The sequence below is a fragment of the Delphinus delphis genome, chromosome 1, assembly GCF_949987515.2.
Source record: "Delphinus delphis chromosome 1, mDelDel1.2, whole genome shotgun sequence".
NCBI classification, from domain to species: domain Eukaryota; kingdom Metazoa; phylum Chordata; class Mammalia; order Artiodactyla; family Delphinidae; genus Delphinus; species Delphinus delphis.
In genome coordinates, this window is record NC_082683.1 from 145,606,196 (window position 1) to 145,632,315 (window position 26,120).

The 26,120-nt window shown below is 43.6% G+C and overlaps 1 protein-coding gene across 2 annotated transcripts in view; it reads left to right on the forward strand.

Annotated features, from left to right (window-relative positions):
• Positions 1–1,261: 1,261 nt before the first annotated feature.
• The window catches only part of KCNH1 (potassium voltage-gated channel subfamily H member 1), a 414,476-nt gene continuing 389,617 nt past the window's right edge, over positions 1,262–26,120 (forward strand). For both annotated transcript variants that reach the window (XM_060010022.1, XM_060010026.1), the window contains exon 1: positions 1,262–1,340. In XM_060010022.1, the coding sequence (XP_059866005.1) occupies positions 1,262–1,340 (79 nt within the window). The remainder of the gene's footprint in view (positions 1,341–26,120) is intronic.

A 26,120-nucleotide genomic window follows, 5' to 3' on the forward strand; every position in this document is an offset into this window, starting at 1 on the left:
TGATCACACACCCTCTGGGGACACATAGTGAAAAGACAGATAAAGCCTATGTGCAGGTAGAAATCTCCCCAAACTGGTGAACAAACATGTCTGAGCTCCTGCCCAGAAACCTTGGGTTGATGTGATTCTTATAACAGGAGGCAGATGTGAAGACCAGCACATCATCCTCAGCAGGGTGGCCCATCCATCAGGCCAAGGCTGTGCTTTTTAATTGATGTAAAATGTCCGGGGAAGCTGCCCCCCCCATGCCCGCCCGCCCCCCGGCATTTGCCCTCAGAGAGAAGCCCCCCTGTTTATGTGTTTGTCAGACACACCGTTCCTGTGTCCTAACGTCACACACTGATCATAACAGGTTGTGCTTCAGCTAAAAAAAAAAAAAAAAAAGTTCTGTATATATACATGTATCTTCTTGGTCTTTTAGTAAAATATTCTCTGGATAAGAGTGGAAATCAAGTCAGTCAGCAAGCAAACTTGTCAAACGTCTGGAGCCTGCATTTTTGCCTTTGGTTATCTTTAAAAACAAACCAAGACAGCTCTTCTGGAGCTCACCCAGTCACTCTGCAAGTCTGACCGCTTACAGTGCTTCATTAATTAGTGGTCAAACCACTGGCTTCAGAAACCATGTGGGGCAACTTTCACAACTGAAGCTAAGAAATCCTAGGGGCCAGCAGGAAGGTGTTCTAAGAGCCTCAGAGGTTCCAAGGGCTCCTGCCTGAAACGGAGCAAACGAGGAGAGGTACAGCATCATGCTCCCCCTCGACTCCGTGAGACGTCGTTGGGAATTAACCCACTGAGACAGCTGTTCCTCCGTCCTCCTCTCCATCCAGCCCAAGACGCTTTCTGAACACGTTTCCCGTCCGTGTCCAGTGGGTGGCGCTGCCCGCCCAGCCTTGGCCCTCCGCCGCGTTCGGCTTCCCAGCCGCTGCGGGAGCGCCCCGCTAGGTCTCCAGCAGGCCGTCGGGGGGCACGCGCCCGGTAGGGGGCGCTGCGGACCCGGGCGCGGCGGCTCCCTCCGCCCACCCGGAGGCGGCTGCAGCGAGGCGAGCCCCGCGCGAGTGCAGTGCGAGGCGGGCCGCGGGGAGGGAGGCGCGAAGAGGGCGCTAGGGCGGCAGCCGGTGGGAGCCGCCGCCCCTGCCCGGCCGGGTCCCCGTGGGGCGCATGGGGCGCTTCGAGCCGGGATCGCTCGCGGGCCCCGCGCCCAGCTTGCTGCTGTCCTGAGAAGCTGCGCCGGGACGCCCCCAGACCCCGAGCTGCCGGGAGGATGACCATGGCCGGTGGCAGGAAGGGACTGGTGGCCCCGCAAAACACGTTTCTGGAGAATATTGTCCGGCGGTCCAATGGTAAGAGATGCATTCGGATTTGTTACCCCTGCTTTTTATCTGTGCCTTTATTGCAGACGCCTCCCGCCGCTCGGCGCCAGCAGATGCAGCAGAACCCCGGGGCTCTGATGGGAGCCGCGGCGCGGGCGCTGGGGGCTGCCTCCCGGGAGCTAGGAGAGGTGGGCAGGGCAGGGCGGGGTCTGATGGGCCCCCATTCCAAGAGGAGAGCTCTCCTGGGGTCGCTTTTTGGGCCTTTCTCGCACCTTCTGGGTCTCATCTGCAGGGAGTGTGACAGTTGATGAGCAAAGTACTGGGAAAAGTGATGGGAAGCTGGTCTCATTAGGAACGGCAGCGTGTTCCCCCATCGGTACTGCCCGCCCCTCCACTTAGGCTCTCTGGGTTCTCTGGCCGTTCCCCACGGCGCCGCCTCTACCGGGAGAGAGCCCCGGTAGAGACCCGCGACTCCGAGTCCTGGCCCCCGAGGGATGGGAGGATGTGGCTGCTTCCACCTTCCATCCAGGCAGCTGAAAAGTACGAATGTAAGAACGTGGGAACCTAGGGACGGGCAGCAGCCCGATTCCACCTCCTCAGCCACCCAACCCTCCGAGGTTAAATGAAGTCTCCTGAGGGGCAGGGTTTCCTGGACTCAGGTGGAAAGTGGAGGGCACAAGTGCAGAGCTGGCCAAGTGGTCACAGGTACAAACCTGTCGTCGATCCTCTCTTCCAAACCACAGCAGTGTTTTATGTCTATAATTCTTGCTCCCCTATACATTCCCAAACTCACCAAACCTGTAAATGTATCTATTATTCAATGAGGTAGTGCTCCCAGATCCTCTCTTTCCCAGCGGCTTTAAGACGGCATGAAGCGGTGGGAGGCGAGAGTCCCAGGAGCAGAGATGGAATGGAAACATTTCAAAAGCCTTTAGTACCCACAGCAAAGCTTCCTGGCGAAAGCACTTACAGAGCAAACAGGAACCCAGCAGTTGGAAGGTGCAATGCACACCCGTTCATCAAAGGGCTAAAATGAAAGAGGACAAGCCTAGAGATGCTCTTTACAGGCTCCTGGACCACTCTCGTTCCAGAGACAGATGACATTCTATTAGGAGGAGGTGAAGAGCCAACTCAGGAAATGGGCTTTAAAAATGTGTAAATATCACCATTACGGAGCCTTAAGGAGCTTGTGTTAAAACTATGTGCTTCTATTGGGATTTAGTTAGGAATTCAGGGGAAGGGCATGAAAGTGACTTATGCTACTAGGAAATACTCTTTAATTTAAAAAGTGATCTAAGTTTATCTTATAATAAAAAACTTAGTAACTAGGATAGCAAATCGTCATGTATTATTCAAGTACTTACAAAAATGATCATTTATCGTGTGACTTGAAGAATTTTGGGTCAATCACCTTTCCTTTCAAGGACTTCCTCACTCAAACTAAGGTGGCTTTTAGAACAAGGTCACAGCCATTACCTGGGGAGGGAAGGGGATGATAATTACTACATGAACAGCCACAATGAACCCTTCTGCCATGAAAAAGCTGGAGCTGTTCGTGGCTTAAGTAAAAATCACCATCTAAGAGTTAATTTGCTGTGATTGCTTTGTTGTTGGCCTGTTGAGGGAGATGAAGAGAGTCTTGCTATTTGGGGATCCCATTGCCAGTGACATAAACTTTCTCAGAAATATCAATGACAATTCCATGTTTTAGTGAAGAGGCAGTGTTCTTTAAGTTAGAGGTGAAACTGCATCTAACATTCACCTTATTCTGTTTTTGAGTGGAGAGAGTGGCAAGAGAATCTTAAACGTAGCAATCACAAGGTTCCTTAGGCTTGCTGGAGGAATTTAAGAATCCTGGAGCTAATACCACAATAAAATAATAAAAACCATGAATTCTGGAGCTGACACAATTACAAAAAATCCTGGAGCTGAGAAGGCAGAATACCTTCTAGCTTAGTTGATCTTCTTGGACACCCCCCTTCCCCCCACTGTAAGCAGGCATAGACTGTCAGTAGAATAAGTGCCTGGCAGCGTTGTTAGCACTGGCCTTTTAATTTCAGCACCAGTTCCAACAGCTGGACTCTGATTAACCAACCAACCAAACAACATCAACAACAAAACCAAAACATCTTGGGAGGAGAGGTGTATGAACATTTAAAATGATCTATTGTTTCAGTAAGACTGTGATCTTGAAATGTGGGATTTAAGTTTTTAGTGACCCCTTTCATTGGATTTCCTGAACCCAAAGAGAAAAAACAATTTGGACTCTTGGAAATATCACAGTATCTATAAGCATTATGTTATTTTACTGTGATGGAAAAAAATCTATTTAAAAATATTGATTGTCTCCTAAAATCCACCAGCCCCTTTTTGGGGGGGGCATTAAAGTATTTAAATAGCATTTTACCTTAAAATAGCAATACGTTATTTATTTATTATCTTTATTGGAGTATAATTGCCTTACAGTGGTGTGTTAGTTTCTGCTTTATAACAAAGTGAATCAGCTATATGTATACATATATCCCCATATCTCCTCCCTCTTGCGTCTCCCTCCCACCCTCCCTATCCCACCCCTCTAGGTGGTCACAAAGCACCCAGCTGATCTCCCTGTGCTATGCGGCTGCTTCCCACTAGCTATCAGTTTTACATTTGGTAGTGTATATAAGTCCATGCCACTCTCTCACTTCATCCCAGCTTACCCTTCCCCCTTCTCCTGTCCTCAAGTCCATTCTCTACGCCTTCATCTTTATTCCTGTCCCGCCCCTAGGTTCTTCAGAACCTATTTTTTTTTTATTTTAGATTCCATATATATGTGTTAGCATACGGTATTTGTTTTTTTCTTTCTGACTTACTTCACTCTGTATGACAGACTCTAGGTCCATCCACCTCACTACAAATAACTCAATTTCATTTCTTTTTATGGCTGAGTAATATTCCATTGTATATATGTGCCACATCTTCTTTATCCATTCATCTGTCAATGGACACTTAGGTTGCTTCCATGTCCTGGCTATTGTAAATAGAGCAAAATAGCAATACTTTCTGATCATTTTATTGGGTATTTTCTCCTAGTGGCCCTATGCAGTATTATTGTTCCTCTTTTACAGATCAAAAAACTGAGTCCCAATAATATTAAGTGACTTATTGAAAGTGGCAGGCAGACAGTGCCTGAGGCAGTTCTTTAGAGGGGATCATTCATCCTTCTTGTAGCATCATTGTTTCTCCAGCCATTATGACTTAGCCTGTGGAACTGTTTTTATCATCCTTAAAAAAAACTCTCATTATATGCTAATGGATAATAGAACTGGATTTTTTCTGGGGCATTTGAATATCTGGTGTCTGGGAAATCATCAGACTGTCAGCTGAGACAAATCTTAGGTGCTCTGTCATCTGCCTTTCCTTCTCTATCATTGTATAAATGAAGAAATGAAAGCAAGTACACTTTCTCAAATACTTAAGGGCAGAACTGATGAGACCCTAAGCTCCTTGACCCCAGCATCACGTTCCTTATGGTACACCATGAAACGACCTTCCTTGTGTTACCATTATTTTCTCTAGAGGAGCACAGTTTCCCAGTGGAGATTAAATAAAATGTTATAACAACAGGAACAGCAGCCATTTTGGCTAACAGCCATGCCACCACATCCAAACACAATCATAGGGCAAAGGAGAAGCTAATTCTGTTTCAAGGAAGGACAATATTTTCACCTTTGTCAATGGTTTAGCTGGAGCCATAGGGAGGATAACGGCACTTATCTGTGCACCCGTTGTAAGGTATTAAGTTCCTTTTCATGGAACATCCCTTTGATACTCATAAGCCAGCAAAGGAGATGCAGTGTCTCCATTTTGGATTTCAGGAACTAAGAATCCTCAGGTTAAGTAATTTACCTACAGCTGGTTAGTAAGAGGCAGAGTTAGAAAAAGGCAGTTAGAGGCAGCTCAGGGAGTAGTCAGCAGTCGTTACTGGTTTGTTCATTCAACAAAGATTTATTGAGCATGCTTATTGGACACTGGAGATATAGTGGAAAACAAGAAATCCTCCTTACCCTTAGTAAGTTACATTCTATTGAATCTTGGTCCAAGGATCCTGCCCCTATTCCACAATGTTACCTGGCTGCAACTCTTATTTAAACCTGACGTTGTATTTTGAAAAAAGTTAAAAAGATTACTGGTCTTGGTGGGACTAAAATCTAGTTTAACTTTCTTTGATATATTCTGAAACCATTTGAAGGTGCGATTTGATAATTATCTTTTTTTTTTTTTTGCATAGTTGTAAGTAATCAGCAGGAACAATTAGCACCCTAGATGGGGTTTGATTTTGCTTATGCTCATTTCAGATCCTTCTGTGGACTTCATGGCCACATAGGCAAAGCCAGCCTGTTTCTCTTTATATTCATGGTTGGAAAGTGTTATTCCAGAATATTTTTTGATGGTTGCTTAAATCGGTAGGCACTTACTGTCAGAATGCTCACTGAAGCAAATAGATCTGTCTTAGGAAGGCTGGCAGGCCTCCGTGCCAGGAAACTACAAAAATATTACCCTAAATGGTCCCATTCTAGGCGGAACATATGTTTTAGTGTTCGGAAACCTATATCAAACAATGGTAGGTGCCAGTTAAGAACCCAAGCGTGTTAGCAGGAGTGAAGCACAACACATTCTGGCACAGATTTATGTACATGTGTAATTTACAGATTGCTAAATCAGCTGTGTTTTTGTAACAGTTAAGTTGGTTCAGGTTGTTGATGTTAAGTAGTTAGCAAACAGGGTGAGAGCCACGGGTAATGTTGTGTCTCCGAGAGGGGCTGAGCCGTGGGAATATTTATAAAACAGAACACTGGTTAAAATCCATTGTTACTCTGAGTGGGCAATGGGTGATAATCTGGATTACTACCAGTTCAACAGAACTTGTTTTTTTCTTGTAATATGTTCTAAGATGACCTTCAACCCTGGCTCAGCTGTCTTTCTCTGAAAGTCACAAGTTTAATCTATTGACTGACATTGGCTGGGGGATTGAGAGGAGGAAGCCTTGTGATTTAACGTAAGGCAACAAGGTTTCTAAACTCCGTGATTTTTATAAAATCCATATATTTTAATAATCTGTCATAAAAGAGTAGATGCATTTGAGGAACACTGCGGTAAATGGAATCTTTGGCTTCGCTCTTTCCAGCACCAGCTCTTCATTTATGATTGGGCTTCCTTTGGCATGGTTTCTTCAGCATTACCTTGAAGCTCCTCAATTCGTCCCTTCCTCTTTATTTTTTGTTAGGTAGTTAATGGCTTGTAAATGAACATTTAAAACACACTTTAGTTATTTATTCAAAGAAGCCCTTTGTGTAAAGTGAGGATCTGCTTTATGCATTCAGGGTATTTGGACCAGGGTTGTAGTTGTTTTTTTCTCTTTAAGTGGTTACACCTATAACTGGTGAGAAAGAGAAATAGAATCACAGAATCTTAGGTCTGAAGGGACATACTTTGCAAGTCCTTTTCCAGTGTTTGAATCTTCTGCAGAGCATCCCTCCCATTCACTTTTCTTTCTTAAGCAACTGTAATTGTGAACCGGTTTCTTCCCCTCCCTTCCCTCCTTCCCTCCTTCCCTTCCTCCTTCTTTCTTTTTATCGTCATTGTCTGATCTCACCAAAATCTGCCGTCTTACAGAAACTGCTCATTCCAAGTCTGCCCTGTGGAACAAAACCTAGCCCACTCCTCTTTCCACCTGAAAACCATCTTTTCGGTAGTTTAATAACAGTTATCTTGTCTCCATTCCTCTCCCTTATTTTTATAAAACCTTTTTTATTGTTTAATACCATAATAAAAAAGCACACAAAATAATTTTGTGCAGCTTAACACATTTGTATAAAGTAAATACTGTGCTGTCGCCACGTAAGTGACATCTTGCCAACTCTCCAGAATCCCTGGGACCCTTCCTGTTCCCAACTCTGTTACTCTGTTATGGTGATCATAATTTCCTCATAATTTCCCCCCATATTTTTACCACCTTGTTTTGCATTCCTGGACACTACAGTTTATTTTTGTCTGTTTTTGAGCTCTATATGTGTGGGACCATACAGCACGGATCCTTTGTCAGTTGGAGATTCATCCCTGTCGTTGCATGTACTGTCATCGGCTCATTTTCACTGCATAGTACTTTATGGTATGACCGTACCACACATTGTATTTATCCATTCTGCTGTTGATGGTCACGTGTTGCTTTGTAAACTGGCCCCCTTACAGGGATGGCAAGGAGAGACGGAAGAAAGAGGCAGACCACTCCAGATTGGTAGGTGGCAGGTTTAATAAGCAAGGGAACTTACTTACCAGGCATGTCGTGGGCACTGCAAGACGAGTAGATCTCTGCACCCACCTGCCAAAACTGAAAGTTTAAATAGAGGCCTTAACTGGGTTAAGTCAGGTATTCAGTCTACATGGTCTCAACAACACCTTCCTCTCTCCTTGGAACCGCTCCTACTGTGGGAGTGGTGGGCAGAGTGTACATTCCAAGGACAGGGGAGGGGGTGAGGAGTCTCTGATTGCCTGGGTCCGGTTCAAGGGTCAACTAGCGGTCACGTCCTCTCGCTGACCTCCTCCAACAACGTGTGAGTTGTTACCAGAGTTTTGCTATTATTGATGCTACAAATATTCTTGCTACAAATATGTCTTTTGGGCATATATTGGGTGTGCACTCTCACTAGCAGTGCAGGAGAGTTTTCATCATTCCACAACATACCCTTGCCAATACTTGCTATTTTCTCCTTAATAATGGCTTTGCCCAAACAATCTAGTAACCAGTAAAACAGAGTCACTTAGGGTGATGTTAGTAGTGAGCACATGCTCAAAATGAAATGAAAACAGAACTTGCCCTTGTCCTTTGGGAGGCTTCACTATCTACTGTGTATTTAAATGTTATTACAGCGTGAATTCCCTCACCGTAATGGTAAATGATACGACAGACTCGCACAGTTAGAACTGTGTGCAAAGGACACATGCAAGTGTGTGTGTGTGTGTGTGTGTTTGTGTTTGGGAGACTCATTTTCTTAAATTGAGAAGCCTTGCGGACATATTGTGTAAGAATTGTGAGCTGGAAGTGAGAAGGGACTAGGAGGTGAATGACATGTTTATTTTAGTGAAAGAAATAAAACAAAATGACTGAAGGAGGGGTGCCGATTTCATGGAGGAATCAAAAAATCAAAGACAAATTAAAATGAAAAGTCAAGAATAGCTTATGGTTCGGTTTCATAGACACGGCAGACCTCCTTTGTGCCACATACTGTGCGAGAGACTGGGACTCGCAAAAGTGACTGAGATGTTTGTGAACCTGGGGCTCATTGAGGAGTGCGTGATGAAGATCAACGTGCATTGCAAACTTGCCAAAAATTTAAGAGACGCTATGCCAATGCAATGCTCACCACACATTTTTTTTCCGTTGTAAACATCTCACCCCAAATGATTCTGAGATTTTATATCTATTTATTTTTTTGTGAGATTGGATATGGGATAACCAGATCCCTTACGTTGACTTAAAGGGGAAGATTGCAGGATGTGTGAAGCTTTGTTTTGCTGTGGTGGAAGTTTTCTTAACAACCTCTCACTCCTCTGGGATGTCCCATTGCCCTGTCTTCTTTGGCACGAGGTTTTGGGTTGCTTACCCATTGCTGTGCCTTTCCAGCCTTTCTTAGATGCTGGAATTTGTTTGATGCCCCGGCTGTTCTCTGTGCAAGTGCAGTCTTGCTGAACAGATTGCAGTTTGGCCAACTTCCGTGTCTCCCTCAGTTCTCCTGGTCTCGGCTCTAACAGTCATGTGTGGCTATTAAGGACAAAACTACTTAGCTCTTCTGATTGGATATTAGAGAATTATGCCAATTATCAGAATCGGTTTGCTTACTCATCCTAAGATTGTTCATTCTGTCAATTAAAATGACAACTCTTTTGATTAGTCCTATGTTGCATAAAACTGATGTTCTGAAATTAACGGAGTCAATCCTGTAATTATTAATGTTAACAATTAACCGAGAGTGCCTCAAGGCTCTCATTTCTCATAGCTTCTTAAAGGGTCTATGATGACATCAGGTGCTTCTATAAAGAAGAGGGATGGCCTCTAGTTACTTCCTTCTTCCCTTAAAGCAATGATGTAGGCACCCGCCACCAGCATTCTCAGAGGGCTGGAGTCAGCATTTGAAAGATGATGCTATTTTGGCAAATTTTACCAATATTTGTCTCCTGCTTAACTTAGGTTTCTATTAAGAGTGAATTTGCAAAGCATATTTTAGAGTAGAGCTTTATAACTATGGCAAAGAAAATGGAGTTGAGGGATAAAACTAGATTTATTTCATCTACATGGGTTTCTAAGCTTACATTTTCTTTACTTTTGTTTCCTCTCAGCATTATTGGGACCGAATTGATTAGAGTTCCATGCTGCAATCTTTAAGGTTGTTCTTTGAGTGTCTACAAGGGCCAGTGCACTGCTTACCTTCTCTGTGCCTCCCTCGGGCCATTCTCTTCTCTTCTGTAACCTGTTCTGCATCCTGGGAGGCTGAGCCCCACGGCTTATGTCAATAGGCTCCCTTGCTTCCTGGATGGCTTCACAGCACCATGAGATGGGGAAGGAGGGGTGGGAGTTTGTAGTATTTATTCTCCTCGTTTCCTCTCTGCAAGGTCATCATTGTAGCCTATCTGTTTTACCTTGATTAAAGGTTACATCTGCAGATTGCTCTCTTTGGGTTTGGGTAAACCTCAAAATTTGTAACTGTTACTAACCCTGGGGGTCCTGCCGTCCCTGAAGTTTTCCTCCATGGTGTGCTGGGGCAGGTGCAGCCGGCTGGTCCTACCTCTCAAGATCTGGTTATGCCCATCTTTTCCCTATTCCTGGTTCAGGGACTTCATCTTGATAGCTTGAACTCTGCCATGTGGGAGTATTCACACCTCAGAAATTGGCAAATGGTATAAATCGGGGATTTTTCTCCCCCAGAGAGTTATACTAGTTGTAAGCACCAATTATAATTATTGGTTAAAACCATGACCTTGCACAGATTAAACAGCCTTTCTCACGTGTGCACCTGGCCGTGAGCCAAAGGTTCTACATGTGTCATCTCCTCTCATCTCACTATGACTCTATGCTGTGGGCACTCTCACTGTTCCCACTGCAGAAACTCAGGTTTAATAAAGAGATTAAGTAAATTGCCTTTGGTTAATTTCTAGTGGTAGAATCTCTAGGAACTTGTTAGGAATGTAAATTCTTGGGCCGTACCTTATATCTAGTGAATCAGAAACTTGGGGGATGGGACCCAGTTACCTGGGTTTTACTCAGTCCTCCAGGCAATTGTGGTGGATGTTGCAGTTGCAGGACTACTGCTTCCGAGCCAACCCCATGCATCTCTTTACTTGAGAGATAACTACGTGGCTGCCAGGGTGTATGGATGGAGGAAGGCGTGTGTTCGAGGGTGAGTGGTCTTTTTCTCTATAGACTTTCAACTGGTTTCCCAGTTTTTGCTCGGATCTCATTCCTGCCTCAGGTAGTAGCTACTAGCATTTCAAGGTCCTGAGTCTCATTAAGCCCCCTCCTTGTCCAGCTCCCTTTGGAATTTTAAAATTGGCTTCTTCTGCTGCACATCATCCTCCATCTACTTTTCATCTTCCAGAAACTGAGCTCATGCCTGCTGGTGACTCTTGTTGTTGTGTGTATATCTCTTGAATTTCTCAGCTATCATTCATGAATGAGGAAGTAAATGCGTGTGCTCAATCTGCCATTTTGAAACAATCATTGGTAGCGTTAAAAGACGAAGGAGAGGGCTTCCCTGGTGGCGCAGTGGTTGAGAGTCCGCCTGCCGATGCAGGGGACACGGGTTCGTGTCCCGGCCCGGGAAGATCGCACATGCCACGGAGCGGCTGGGCCCGTGAGCCGTGGCCGCTGAGCCTGCGCGTCCGGAGCCCGTGCTTCGCAACGGGAGAGGCCACAACAGTAAGAGGCCCGCGTACCGCAAAAAGAAAAAAGGAAAAAAAAAAAAAAAAGACGAAGGAGGTCCTAACTTCTAGTCATTCTCGTTCTGTCAGGTAAAATTCCCCTGGACGCTTTTCCCACCTGGCTAGACCATCCAGGGATAGTGCTCCTGCCCAGCTTCACTCACTGTGCCACCTTTCTGTTATTCTTGTCAAGTGATAAAACTAAAGCAATTTAGTAACGACTTCGATGTCCTTTATTTAAGGGAAAACAATCCATGGACTGGGGGAGTGCAGGGCCTTACCAGCCGTGGAACACTCTTCCCGAGGGATCTGAGGCAGGAGCGGGTTTTTTTTTTTTTTTTTTTGTGCCGTACGCGGGCCTCCCATTGCTGTGGCCTCTCCTGTTGCGGAGCACAGGCTCCGGATGCGCAGGCTCAGCGGCCATGGCTCACGGGCCCAGCCACTCCGCGGCATGTGGGATCTTCCCGGACCGGGGTACGAACCCGCGTCCCCTGCATCGGCAGGCGGACTCTCAACCACTGCGCCACCAGGGAAGCCCAGGAGCGGGTTTTATAGAGCATTAGGAGAGGCATCTCAGAGCCGGGGCACGTTTGCCTGGGAGGTTGGGGATTTCCTTCGCAGGCTAGCTGGTCCTGCTTTCCAGCTCAAGCGGCGTTGGAGGATTGTGACCAGCGTTAGGTTTCCTTGACAGTGAGTTGTTTCCCATAAGTGCAGGCTGACTTAGGTTGAGGTCTGTGATGTGGGCCACTGGAGTGGCCTCTGTTTCGTGGGTCCTGATACAGGAATTAACTCTGTCATTCTCTCCCCCAGCTTCACAATGCCCGCCTCTCACTTGTCTCTAGCAGTGCCTTCTCTTTGAATGTTCTGGTTTTCTTCTCTCTCTGTATCTCCCTCTGGGCCTCAGTCTCTACTGTACCGTCTCCGAGGGTCTTGAGCTCTCTCCTCACTCACTCTCTGGGTCTTTCTGTGGGTCTCTTACTCTGCAGTGTCCTCTTCAGCTCTGCCTCATGCTCTGTTGCCCGCCCCCCTGCCCAGGCTCCATGCCTCTCCATCCCCTCCCCTCTTCTCTCCTTTCCTCATCTCTGTGTCTTCCTGTTTGTCTCTGCCCATTGCTGCTTGCCCTGCCGCTGACTGTCTCTGTTGCTGCCATCTGTCTTTATGAGTCTCTGTCTGTCATCTCTTTCCATCTGTCACTGTTGCTGTCCGTCTTTGTCTGTAGTCTCTGCCTCCACCTCTCCATCTCTGCCCCTCTCTTGTCTGTCCAGTGCTCCCCTCACGTTGCCTCAGTCTCTACTCTTTTGTGTACCTGTCCGAGGTTCCCATTTCTCTTCCAAGATGGCCTTTCTCCACCTACTCACCAGCATTGCGCCTGGTCAGCTCTGCCGACTTCTCAGCTTCAGGGTTTAGTTTTTGTTCTGGAGAGAGAATCTGATTGGCCCAGCTCTGACTGTGGGTTGTTTGGCCAGTTGTCCACTCCTGGTCTACTCTGCTGTGTCTGGGTCCTGGATGGGGGAGCACGATGTGGAGTTACGTGATATACAGATAAAGCTAGGCAGGGAAGTGGGTAGAGCTTTCCAGTGGACAGAAGTGTCCCCTGCACTCCTGTAATGCCTGGGACAAAGTAGATACTCAAATATTTGTTGCATTAAACTAAGCTGCTCTGAGATTCCTTCCATCCACCCTGATGCTATGCCCTGTCCTCACTGAGCCATTTGCCATGAAAGTGTTAAAATAATACAGGAGGTAAATGTAAAACTAACCTTAAAAAATCTTTTTCTAGTACCATTCAATATTTTTATATTGCTTACTTTAAGCCACTTTTTTTTTAGTTCTGGAAATGAAATTTTTGTGTTATTCATTGATGGTCTAGGAATTTTGTTTAAAGTGCATATAATATGTACAGATGTGTGTTAAGAAATTATTATGACTATAAAAATGAGAATAAAACACCTGGTTGACTAATCTATTGCACCACTTTTTAGCACTTGATCAGACAAATAAATGTTTCTTAGCAGTAATTCAACATATCATTGACCTCTTATTAAGTAAAATATCATTGAGTAATGAAAACGTCTATTTCATGTATATTCTCATTGGCTTCCATTCTGCTTGTGGAACGAATTCTTCTGTTTTTATTGTTTTTACGCGGGCCTCTCACTGTTGTGGCCTCTCCCGTTGTGGAGCACAGGCTCCGGATATACAGGCTCAGCGGCCATGGCTCACGCACGGGCCCAGCCGCTCCACGGCATGTGGGATCTTCCCGGACTGGGGCACGAACCCGCGTCCCCTGCATCGGCAGGCGGACTCTCAACCACTGCGCCACCAGGGAAGCCCCTGTTTTTATAGTTTTAAAATCCTTTAATTTGATGCTGAATGAAGATGGAAGTCAGACTTTTGAAACCACATACTTAGGGGTAACTACCCAGTCAATGAAGTGTTTGAATTTGCTTTTGAAATTGAAATGTCTCTCCCCATTGCAATTTACTGACTTAATCAAAATGTATTTCTGTAGGATATTAAAATCAGAGACAAAGCAAACACCTATTAAATCTCTTGGGAGTTCAGTTTGTCTAGCGCAAAGATTCGGCCCTTGACAATTCGGAAGAGTCATTTTCATGGAATTTTATCGTTGAAAAGCCACAATAGAGCCACAAAATGACTTTTGCTGATATTAAGATTTTAGATGTACCAAACTGACTTCGCTTCTTCTCATCCCATCCTCTCCATTCTCCCAAACCTTTTGATCTGTCTTTTTTGTTTCAAAATTTTATTGATTCATTCATTTAGCAAGCACATTCCATGCGTGTGTAACTGAGGCCCTTGGCAGTGAAATATTAGTGTTTCTTACTTAGAGCCAGGGCCAGGACTTCTAACTCACAATCCCATTCTCTTTTCACTGCATGCATTTTACATGAAAGGATGAAAGCATTAATTGGAAAGCACTTTGGTGTCATTGGGGTCCACTGTCGTCCTCTGCCCTCTCATACTTTTGTTGTTTAGGAGTGAGCCTGTAAGTGAAGGGTGAGGTGATCTAAGCCACTAATTACCACGGGCCAAAGTCCCCCCCATAATGTCACTTGAGGTGCGATGGAAAGACCCATCCCCATCTGCCTCCCCCACTCACCATATGTCAACACCTTCAACATTAGGAATTCTGGGCATCAGGTTAAGCATTATTCTGTCTCTAGGGTCCTGTCTTAAAATTCAAACCTTCTGAGAGAGGTGATACTTTAATCACTAACAGCTAACTCTGAATTTGTTTATAAGACAGTGTTTTTCCACGATGGGAGAAATAAGTTGATCTAAGTGACAGAAAGCTCAGAAAAGAGAGAAAAGTACAGAAAGAGGAGATGAAGTATCCCAAACTTAATCTGCTTCACAATCTTGCTTAAGCCAGATCTTCACTATATTGTAAACATTGTTGACATATAACATACAAGTGGCAAAATCCTCTAGTAACTGTAGATAAAAGATGACTAGTGCCCAAGGAGAATCTAAAGACCAGTTGTCGTTTCTAATTGAGTCCAGAATTTTTTTGGCTACTAACATTTCAGAAACAATCCAGGGGAGATTGCAATTTGTGTGAGTTAATAATAAAGATGATGATGATGTCAATGACAATGGTAACATCAGGTATGCCTGGTACTGTTCTAAGTGCATTCATTCATTCATTCAACCAACACTCATTCAGTACTACTTCCTGTGTGTAAGGCACTGTTCTAGATGTTGGGCATTCTGTGGTGAAAGGAAAAAAAAAGGCACTCTCCCTCATGAAGCTTTCATTCTACCAGGGAGGCAAATAATAAGCAAACAAGTAGATGTATAACATGTCAGATGGTGTAAAGTGATTGGAGAAAGTAAGGGAAAAGGAAACACGTGTTTTCAGGTGGAGTTTTTTTTTTTTTAATTAGTTGATTCATTGGATAGCTATAGGAAAGGGACTAACAATTGGCAAATATGCTAAGAGTCCTACATTTGGTTAGGTGTTTTTTGTTTTTATAAAAATTAATTTCTGGTATGGATTTTATTTAGGTTCAGGTAAATAAAATCATTGTTTCCTGGTCTTTGTCTAGTGCTTATATACATACCTCTTGTCCTCTTCATTGATCTCAATCAGTCTTGTATTGTTCTAAAAGAAAAAAATATATATTTTTACTCAAACCTGCTTTTTGTAAGAGCGCTGATATCCTTAGTAAATCTATAACATTGAAAGTGTCATGAGGATGTGTTCTCTTCTAAGAAAAATTTCCCGAGTTATTAGAAGCATATTGTGAAATATTTACTGTAGCCCTCTAAATAATCGGTGTTGGCAGGGAACAATAAAGTTGTGTGAACGGCTCGCTGAATGTAGCTTTTATCTGTGTAATTGCCCAAACTGAGTCACTTTTCTAAGTCATTGCTTTAGTTAGTTTCTCCTTTGTTAGTTGTGGTAATTATGATGAAAAGCAATTTTCTAATAATTTCTTTTTAGACTATCTCTGTGTTATGCTTTATGGGCAAATGGTAGGTTTGGGCTGATTTTGACACATCTGACTACCGCCCTGTGGTTTGGCTCATACCCCATCCTCCAAAGAAACTTTACATGCTTGGGGGAGGGGACTCTTTCAAATGTTTAGAGGATGTTTGTTTTATTCTACTAACTGGAGGAAAACGGGTGTGTGGGCTGAGAACGGTTGAATTTAGGAAGCCTTGCATTTAATTGCGTGCAGTCTGACAGCTAAAGACCCTCAGGGAGTAAAAAGGCATCAGAGGGAGACTGTGGAATCTGGTTAATTTGCATCAAAGGCCTGGAGCCAATGGGAACTTTCAGACGAGAGCCAATGAATAAATTATGTCTCCTTCCTCAAGCAAGGGCAGCCAGGTTGAACCCCCATGTTTTACTGAACAATGTGGAAGAGACTTGATCAATTCAGAAAATATGAATTTGGAGGCAGGCTTAGTGCTTCAGATGGGCCACTGGCTGATTGGAAGTTACACATTCTACCTGAAAAACCTGTATATGTGTACACACACACACACACACACACAAGATATGTATGTATATGTCAAGAGCATATATCTTACCTGAATTTTATTGATTCCAAAGACAGATTTAGGCATTTTCTGTATATATAAGTGGACACACCAATGTACGATTTATCGCTACTGTAGAATCCCTTGACAATACAGTACTTTTTTTTTTTTTTTGCGGTACGCGGGCCTCCCACTGTTGTGGCCTCTCCCGTTGCGGAGCACAGGCTCTGGATGCGCAGGCTCAGCGGTCATGGCTCACGGGCCCAGCCGCTCCGCGGCATGTGGGATCTTCCCGGATCAGGGCACGAACCCGTGTTCCCTGCATCGGCAGGCGGACTCTCAACCACTGCGCCACCAGGGAAGCCCAGTACAGTACATTTTTACATTAATACTGTACATCACATCCTGTCTCCAAATCCAAACAATTCCACTGAGCAAAAGCCGGATACAACACGGTTCACCTGAGATGTGAGTATCACGTCCCACTGAGTCGAGTTTAGAAGGTGTTTCTGCTATTTTTAAAGTGACCCAGGCTCTACAGAGTCCAGCGTTTGGAGAAGTGATGTTTCAAGGTGAGGGCTGGTTGATGACTCCACATGGGTGTGAAGCTTGCCAGGTTGCAGAGGTGTCTTCTTATTCGTTCTTTGTTATGAGCCCAATTACTTAGAGCATCAGATTTTATTACTGCCAGAAGCATGGAGATCTTCTAGTTGGCCCCCATCGAGACTCACAGAGCTGAAGTGACTAACCCACACAGCTCATCAGGGACAGCACTGCCACTAGAACCCAGCTTGTCATTGTCCCCATTGTTACTCTTTCACATGGTGCTCTGGGAACCTAGGGGATAGCTGGGGAATGGTGGATTAATAAGGTGGCTCTTACCCCTCATCCTTCCACTGACTTTCTTTGTTGACTCGGTTCCTTGGTGCTTCTCCATGTCATCTCAGGGCCTTTTTCTCACTAGGTGGCCTCTGCTTGTAGAGTCTCCATATGGCCTCTCCACTAGCTGGACTTCTCACCTGGCAGCTCAGGGCTCCCAAGAGTACAGAAGCAGAAGCTGCTGGACCTTAATGCTTATGGGATTGGAGTGACATCCATTCTACTGCAGTCTGTTGATTGGAGCATATCACAGACCCACCTAGTTTTAAGGGGACAATAGAAAAGCGTGAATGCAGGGAGGCACAGTTTATCGGGGGCTACCAGTATAATCTCAACTGTTTATAGTGATGCTTTTTTTTTAATATAAATTAATTTTATTTATTTATTTTTGGCTGCGTTGGGTCTTCCTTGCTGAGTGCGGGCTCTCTCTAGTTGTGGCGAGCGGGGGCTGCTCTTCATTGCAGTGTGGGCTTCTCATTGCAGTGGCTTCTCTTGTTGCGGAGCACGGGCTCTAGACGTGGGCTTCAGTAGTTGTGGCACACGGGCTCAGTAGTTGTGGCTTGCGGGCTCCAGAGCACAGGCTCAGTAGTTGTGGCATGGGCTTAGTTGCTCCGCGGCATGTGGGATCTTCCCAGACCAGGGCTCAAACCTGTGTCCCCTTTATTGGCAGGTGGATTCTTAACCACTGCGCCACCAGGGAAGTCCTATGGTGATGCTTTGACTGTACCAGCTACCACTGAGTCAAGGGCCTGAGACATGTAAGGGGCTGGTCTTTCTAAAAAACATTTTTTTAAAAAAGAAGAGAGAAAGTGAAAAGGTCTGACAAAGCACTAGTAGTGTTCTAGAAGGGATTGTATTGTCTCTTTTTCTGTAGGTATTTTGTGAAGACTCTCACCAGTGTGATTCAGTAGTGCCAGGAGGCAGGAGAGCAGATGCTCTCTCAGTACCCTTTGGAGTATTAGAGGTTTGCTCCTTGTTCATGTGTCAGAGCCCATTTTATCCTCATTGGAGACTGGCTGAAGGAGCCAGAAGAAGGTCAAAATACAGCATCAGCTTTTTTTTACTGTTAAACTAGATTAGAGAACATAGCAGTGCTATCTGTCCCTTCCTCAAGCCTAGGCGTTGGCTTGTAGGCTGTGAGTTACTGACCTACACCTAGGCCAAGAATCTGACGGCAGAGGGCTGGCAGGGCCTGTCGCAAGTAGGTTCTGAGTGTCATAAGGAGACAAGTAGCTCAAGCCCTCCCTCTCTTCTCCCACCACACTGGGGCTCAGGCTAGTTTGAGAGGCCAAGACACACAGAGTGGACACCTCTTGCTCTTAGTATGCCTACTGATAGCTTGATGACTCTACTTAGGGAGGTATAAGTGAGGGGGAGGGAGAAAGGGGTCGAAAGTATTCATTACAACATTTCTTTCTAGTGAAATGCCCAGGTGTGGAAGGGTAAGTGTTGCCTTCATAAAAGCCCTTTACTAAAGTAGAGCTTGATAGAGTTACTGTATTCTGCCTAAACTAGAGTCCCAGAGTACTACCAAGGACTCTGAAGGCGTCTCAGAATTTGTGAGCTCTGGTTCTGCTGATTCTGTTAAAGATTATTGCAGAATGTCATACAGTTAAGAACGTTGGCTTTGGCGCTTGTGATGGTTAATTTTATGCATCAACTTAACTGGGCCATGGGATGCCCAGATATTTGGTTAAACATTATTGTGAGTGTTTCTGTGAGGGTGTTTTTAGATGAGTTTAGCATTTAAATGAGTAGACTGAGGAAAGCAGATTGCTCTCCCTAATGTGGGTGGGCCTCATCAGATCAGTTGAAGGCCAGAATAGAACAAAAGTCTGACCCACTCCCGAATAAGAGGGAATTCCTCCTGCCTTACTGCTTTTGAGCTGGGACATTGGTTTTTTTTTTTCTTGCCTTTGGGTTTGAACTGAAACACTGGCTCTTCCTTGGTCTTGAGCCTGCCAGCTTTCAGACTGGAACTTATACCATCAGTTCTCTGGGTTCTCAGGCCTTCGGACTCGAACTGGAACTATACCGCTGGCTCTCTAGGGTCTCCAACTTGCCAACTATAGACTTTGGGACTTGTCAGCCTCCACATGCACCAATTCCTTATAGTAAATCTCTGTCTGTCTTTCTGTCTCTGTCTCTCTCTCTCTATATATGTCTATATATATCTCCTATTGGTTCTGTTTCTCTGAGTAGCCTTGACTAATACAGTATTAGATGTGAGACAGTACCTGCTCTATTAGATGTGTGATGTAGGAAAAGTTCCTTTGATTTTCTAAGCCCTCTTACAAGATCTATAAAAATGTGTTAATACTAGTGCCTGCCCACCTGATAGATGAGTATTAATACATGTGGTCTTGGTGGTGATGATGCTGTCTTCATAGATCAAGAATGTTAGATATCCTAACATTTCTCAGTTTAAAATCTTCAATTCTCTGAGATCCAGATCTGGCCAATTCTTTTTGTTTGTTTTTGAGTTTTTTTTTTGGCCGCGGCCTGTGGCTTATGGGATTTTAGTTCCCTGACCAGGGATTGAACCTGGGCCCTCAGCAGTGAAAGTGTGGAGTCCTAACCACTGGACTGCCAGGGAATTCCCCAGATCTGGCCAATTCTGATGCAGTCTTAGGAGATTACGTTATTTTTTTTGATATTTTGTCCATGCAGTGGGTTACTTTCCCAATTGTTTTGTTTGGCTTCAAAATAAGTTTTCATTTACTGAGCTTGGAAATAGTAAATAATCTGAGTCATTTATGGTTGGATGTGGAATGCACAGCTCTCCATTTGGCTAGAAGATCTGTGTCACTTCACTAGAGCCCTCTTAGCTGGCATTCTTAACCAGCAGGAATATAGCCAGCTGCCTGGAGGAATGAAGGAGCCTTGGCTCAACCAAGTTGCTGTCATGGAGTCCTTGCACCAGAATTTATGCACTTTTTTCAGGAGATTCCCACTTTCTGAGCCCGTCTGTTCTTATGACAGATACACTTCTGGAGGAATGATGGCAAATTGACTCAGACCCACCTAGGTCCACTTCTTTATTTTATTTAACAGATCTTATCTCTCCCTCACAAGCTCCTACCCCACTGACCAGCAAGGGGAAATTAGTTAGTGGGGGGACTCTGAACCTCCCAGTTAGTATCTCAAGCTCTTCCAGTTTAGGTAGTCTTTTGGGGCAACTCGGTTTGTGTTCAGATGCCGATTCTACCCACCCCATATGCTTCCCTCCACATGGTGTGTGTGGCGGAGGCAGGCACTTGCGTCACCTCTGGGACCTCAGATCCCCAGATGCAAGGCCTTATTTTCCCCCACTATTTCTTTGGATCTCTGGCAATGGCCGCTGGTCGCTGGGTGACCAGTTGATCTGTGGGGCTCAAGTCTGCAGTTGGTGAACTTATGTTCTGTTCTTTGGATTGAACAGAACTTGGTGCTCTGCCCCAACTCAGCATATATTCTCTTTCTCTCTCTCTGTGTGTGTGTGTGTGTGTGTGTGTGTGTGTGTGTGTGTGTGTGTGTATGTGTATATGTAACTTGACCTAATCGAGGCTCTCACTGGCCCTGATAGTTTCCTGAACCCTCAAATTAATCTTAGGCTTGGGCAGTTTGACCATGTCTACATGGTCACCCCACTCCACTCTGATAACCATCTGCTTAGGCAACTACAGCAGCAGTGGGACAGTTGGAACCTTCTGGATCCTTTCCAGACCCCATAGGAGCTGAGGGAGGCTCAGGAGTGCTGACAGGACCAGCACCTTTGAGTCACCAGTGTGGTGGTCTCTCCCACCCCTGAGTCTCAAATGGAGATCCAGACACAACATCTCCCCTCTCCTCCTCCTCTCCTGTCCTTCCTCCTCTTCTATCATTGTGTGGAAGGAGGACTGCTTTAGAAATAGGTTGGCACACTAAATTTTAAGAAGTAAGAGGTGATAGTTTACAAGAGAGAGAAGAGACGAAACATTGGAAAGATAGACAGGAGAACCCAAGCATTTAGAGGAGGAACAATTCATTCCACCCACGTCAATATTTCCTGGGGGCATCATTGTATATTACAAGGAAGAATCATAATATAGGATGACAATAATGGTAATGGTAACTCACAAAGGTCTCCTTATACTTAGCATTTTTACAGGAGGGCACATCAATCTAATGTGTTGCAAAGATTTTCATAGAAATGGTCTGATCTTAGTACTTAGTGGAATAAGAAGGAGACTATGTAATATAATGATTAAAAGTACGGATTTTGAAGTCAGATAGACCAGGTTCAAATCCCAAATGTACCCTGCTGTAACTATGTCCTTAGAGAGTTTTTTCATGAGTAAAATGATGAAGTCCATGACACTTCATTCAGTAAAGTAATACCACCTCACAAAGATTGTTGTAAAGGTTAAAAAAAACCCTACTTTGGTATATGATAAAGTACTTAGTACAGAGCCTGGCACAGAGTAAATTTCAGTGAATGGTACCCATTCTCATCAATACCTGGAATATCACCTATGTAGAATCCCTTAGTTCTTGATGATATGTGATGTTATGGTATTTGTATGGGTAGCCCCCAATTTACAAATCCAGAGATTGTGCTCTGGAATGTAATTTATAGATTACTTATTTATGTCTTATTAATTGAAGAGAATCCAGAATATGCCCTTTTCCCGCCAACCAGAGCAGGGTACACATGCGGGTGCTAGGGATGGGGTAGGGAATGGGGAAGAATTTCTAAATGCTTGGGTTCTCTGGTGTTAGAAGGAAATGTGTTTGTGACTGGAACTAGAATTCTTTCCTTCATTCACTCCAAGTCCTTGGATAAAGAGGGAATTCTTTTGTTCTCTCCCAAGGCATATTGTTTAATTAATTTGTTTGTTCAATTGAAGAATAGTTAATTTACAATATTGTGTTAGTTTTTGGTGTACAGCAAAGTGATTCAGTTATACATACATATATAAATACAATTTTTCATATTCTTTTCCATTATAGTTTATTACAGGATAGTTGGAATATAGTTCCCTGTGCTATACAGTAGGACCTTGTTTATGTACTTTATATAGAGTAGTTTGTACCTGTTAATCCCAAACTCCTAATTTATCCCTCCCTCCCATCTTTTCCCTTTGGTTCCCATAAGTTTGTTTTCTATGTCTACGAGTCTGTTTTGGTTTTGTAAATAAGTTAATTTGTATCATATTTGAGGTTCGACATACAAGTGATTTCATATGATATTTGTCTTTTTCTGTCTGACTTACTTCACTTTGTATGATAATCTCTAGGTCCATCCATGTTGCTGCAATGGCATTATTTCATTCCTTTTTTTGGTAACTGAGTAATATTCCTGTGTGTGTGTGTGTGTGTGTGTGTGTACACCACATCTTCTTTATCCATTCGTCTGTCAGTGGACACTTAGGTTGCTTCCGTGTCTTGGCTATTGTAAATAGTGCTGCTGTGAACATTGAGGTGCATGTATATATCCAGAGAAAACTCTAATTCAAAAGAGGGAATTCTTAGCCCTTCTATCACATAGTGAGTAAGGAGTCTTGCTATTTGGAAGCTATAATTTCTTGCTTGGGTTAGCAATGAAAGAAAACTCTTTTGGAATTTTATTCTATGATGAGAAATCCCCTAAGTGGATGATCAATAGGCTGATGATTCTATTTCTACTGCACTTCCTGTTCTTTGTTTCCTTTCTAAAGTCAAAGAAAATGCTAGTGGACTTGGTTTTTCCCAGATAAGGCTGTAATATGCACCCCAGGAACAGTGGCAATGCTTGAGGAACAATCACTACCTTTAAAAGATGACCAGAATACTTTTATGAGAAATTACAGTGATATCTGGAGCTTGAAATATATCCTGTTCTAATTTTTTTAGTAACTGAAAAATTTAAGCAATAAGTTAATCTTTTCTGATTAAATTCATTAAAAATTAAGAATATACTTATTTTTATCAAAGTAGTATATGTTCATGGTTAAAAATATCAAACTGAAAAGCTTATAAAGAAAAACAGTCATCCTATGCCTTGTCCTTTCACCCATCCTGCTCACCAGAGGCCACATTTTCTAATTTTAGCTGTTTCTTCTTATAGTTTCTGCCAGGTCTCTAAATAACATGGATTATAGCTATTTCCAGATTTATCAATTTTAGGTATTATCTGTTGACTTCTGTTAATTTATTTGAGCTTTTAGCTTACTTTATCTACTTCCTACTCCTCCTCCTAATATAATTATATTACTCCCTTATTGATTACCTTTGCAGCTTTAAGTGAAATATTTATACCTTTCTTTTTACTGTATCAGCTCTAGATACCATCTCATGATTGTTTTCTCTTCTCTCTCTAAGCTTATCATTTGTATTTTTGCAGTGTTAGAATTGATGTGGTTATTCAGATACTTATAGTTAAATATTCCATGCTTTGACGTTTTTATTTTTGACATCTTTATTAGAGTATAATTGCTTTACAATGTTGTGTTAGTTTCTGCTGTATAACAAAGTGAATCAGCTATACGTATACATATATCACCATATACCCTCCCTCTTGCATCTCCCTCCCACCCTCCCTATCCCACCCCTCCAGGTGGTCGCAAAGCACTGAGCTGATCTCCCTGTGCTATGCGGCTGCTTCCCACTAGCTATCTGTTTTACATTTGGTAGTGTATATATGTCCATGCCACTCTCTTACTTCATCCCATCTTACCCTTCCCCCTCCCTGTGTCCTCAAATCCATTCTCTACATCTGCATCTTTATTCCTGTCCTGCCCCTAGGTTCTTCAGAACCATTTTTTTTTTTTTTAGGTTCCATATATGTGTTAGCATACGGTATTTGTTTTTCTCTTTCTGACTTACTTCACTCTGTATGACAGACTCTAGGTCCATCCACCTCACTACAAATAACTCAATTTCATTTCTTTTTATGGCTGAGTAATATTCCATTGTATATATGTGCCACATCTTCTTTATCCATTCATCTGTTGATGGACATTTAGGTTGCTGCCATGTCCTGGCTATTGTAAATAGAGCTGCAATGAACATTGTGGTACATGACACTTTTTGAATTATGGTTTTCTCAGGGTATATGCCCAGTAGTGGGATTGCTGGGTCATATGGTAGTTCTATTTTTAGTTTTTTAAGGAACCTCCGTACTGCTCTCCATAGTGGCTGTATCAATTTACATTCCCACTAACAGTGCAAGAGTGTTCGCTTTTCTCCACACCCTCTCCAGCATTTATTATTTCTAGATTTTTTGATGGTGGCCATTCTGACTGATGTGAGGTGATACCTCATTGCAGTTTTGATTTGCATTTCTCTAATGATTAGTGATCTTGAGCATTCTTTCATGTGTTTGTTGGCAATCTGTATATCTTCTTTGGAGAAATGTCCATTTAGGTCTTCTGCGCATTTTTGGATTGGTTTGTTTGTTGTTTTGATATTGAGCTGCATGAGCTGCTTGTAAATTTTGCAGATTAATTCTTTGTCAGTTGCTTCATTTGGAAATATTTTCTCCCATTCTGAGGGTTGTCTTTTCATCTTGTTTATAGTTTCTTTTGCTATGCAAAAGCTTTTAAGTTTCATCAGGTCCATTTGTTTATTTATTTATTTATTTTATTATTATTATATTTTTGCTGTACGCGGGTCTCTCACTGTTGTGGCCTCTCCCGTTGCGGAGCACAGGCTCCGGATGCGCAGGCCCCGTGGCCATGGCTCACGGGCCTAGCCACTCCGCGGCATGCAGGATCTTCCTGGACCGGAACACGAACCTGCGTCCCCTGCATCGGCAAGCGGACTCTCAACCACTGCGCCACCAGGGAAGCCCCCTATTTTTGTTTATATTTCCATTTCTCTAGGAGGTGGGTCAAAAAGGATCTTGCTGTGATTTATGTCATAGAGTGTTCTGCCTATGTTTTCCTCTGAGTTTCATAGTGTCTGGCCTCACATTTAGGTCTTTAATCCATTTTGAGTTAATTTTTGTGTATGGTGTTAGGGAGTGTTCTACTTTCATTCTTTTACATGTAGCTGTCCAGTTTTCCCAGCACCACTTATTGAAGAGACTGTCTTTTCTCCATTGTATATTCATGCCTCCTTTATCAAAAATAAGGTGACACTGTGTGTGTGGGCTTATCTCTGGGCTTTCTATCCTGTTCCATTGATCTATATTTCTGTTTTTGTATCAGTACCATACTGTCTTGATTACTGTAGCTTTGTAGTATAGTCTGAATTCAGGGAGCCTGATTCCTCCAGCTCCGTTTTTCTTTCTCAAGATTGCTTTGGCTATTCGGGGTCTTTTGTCTTTCCATACAAATTGTGAAATTTTTTGTTCTAGTTCTGTGAAAAATGCCATTGGTAATTTGATAGGCATTGCATTGAATCTGTAGATTGCTTTGGGTAGTATAGTCATTTTCACAATGTTGATTCTTCCAGTCCAAGAACATGGTATATCTCTCCAGCAGTTTATATCATCTTTACTTTCTCTCATCAGTGTCTTACAGTTTTCTGCATACAGGTGTTTTGCCTCCTGAGGTAGGTTTATTCCTAGGTATTTTAATCTTTTTATTGCAATGGTAAATGGGACTGTTTCCTTAATTTCTCTTTCAGATTTTTCATCATTAGTGTATAGGAATGCAAGAGAATTCTGTGCATTAATTTTGTATCCTGCTACTTTACCAGATTCATTGATTAGCTCTAGTCGTTTTCTGGTAGCGTCTTTAGGATTCTCTATGTATAGTATTATGTCATCTGCAAACAGTGACAGCTTTACTTCTTTTTTTCCGATTTGTATTCCTTTTTTTTTTTTTTTTTTTTGCGGTACGCGGGTCTCACTGCTGTGGCCTCTCCCGTTGTGGAGCACAGGCTCCGGACACGCAGGCTCAGCAGCCCTGGCTCACGGGCCCAGCCACTCCACAGCATGTGAGATCTTCCCAGACCGGAGCACGAACCCGTGTCCCCTGCATCGGCAGGCGGACTCTCAACCACTGCGCCACCAGGGAA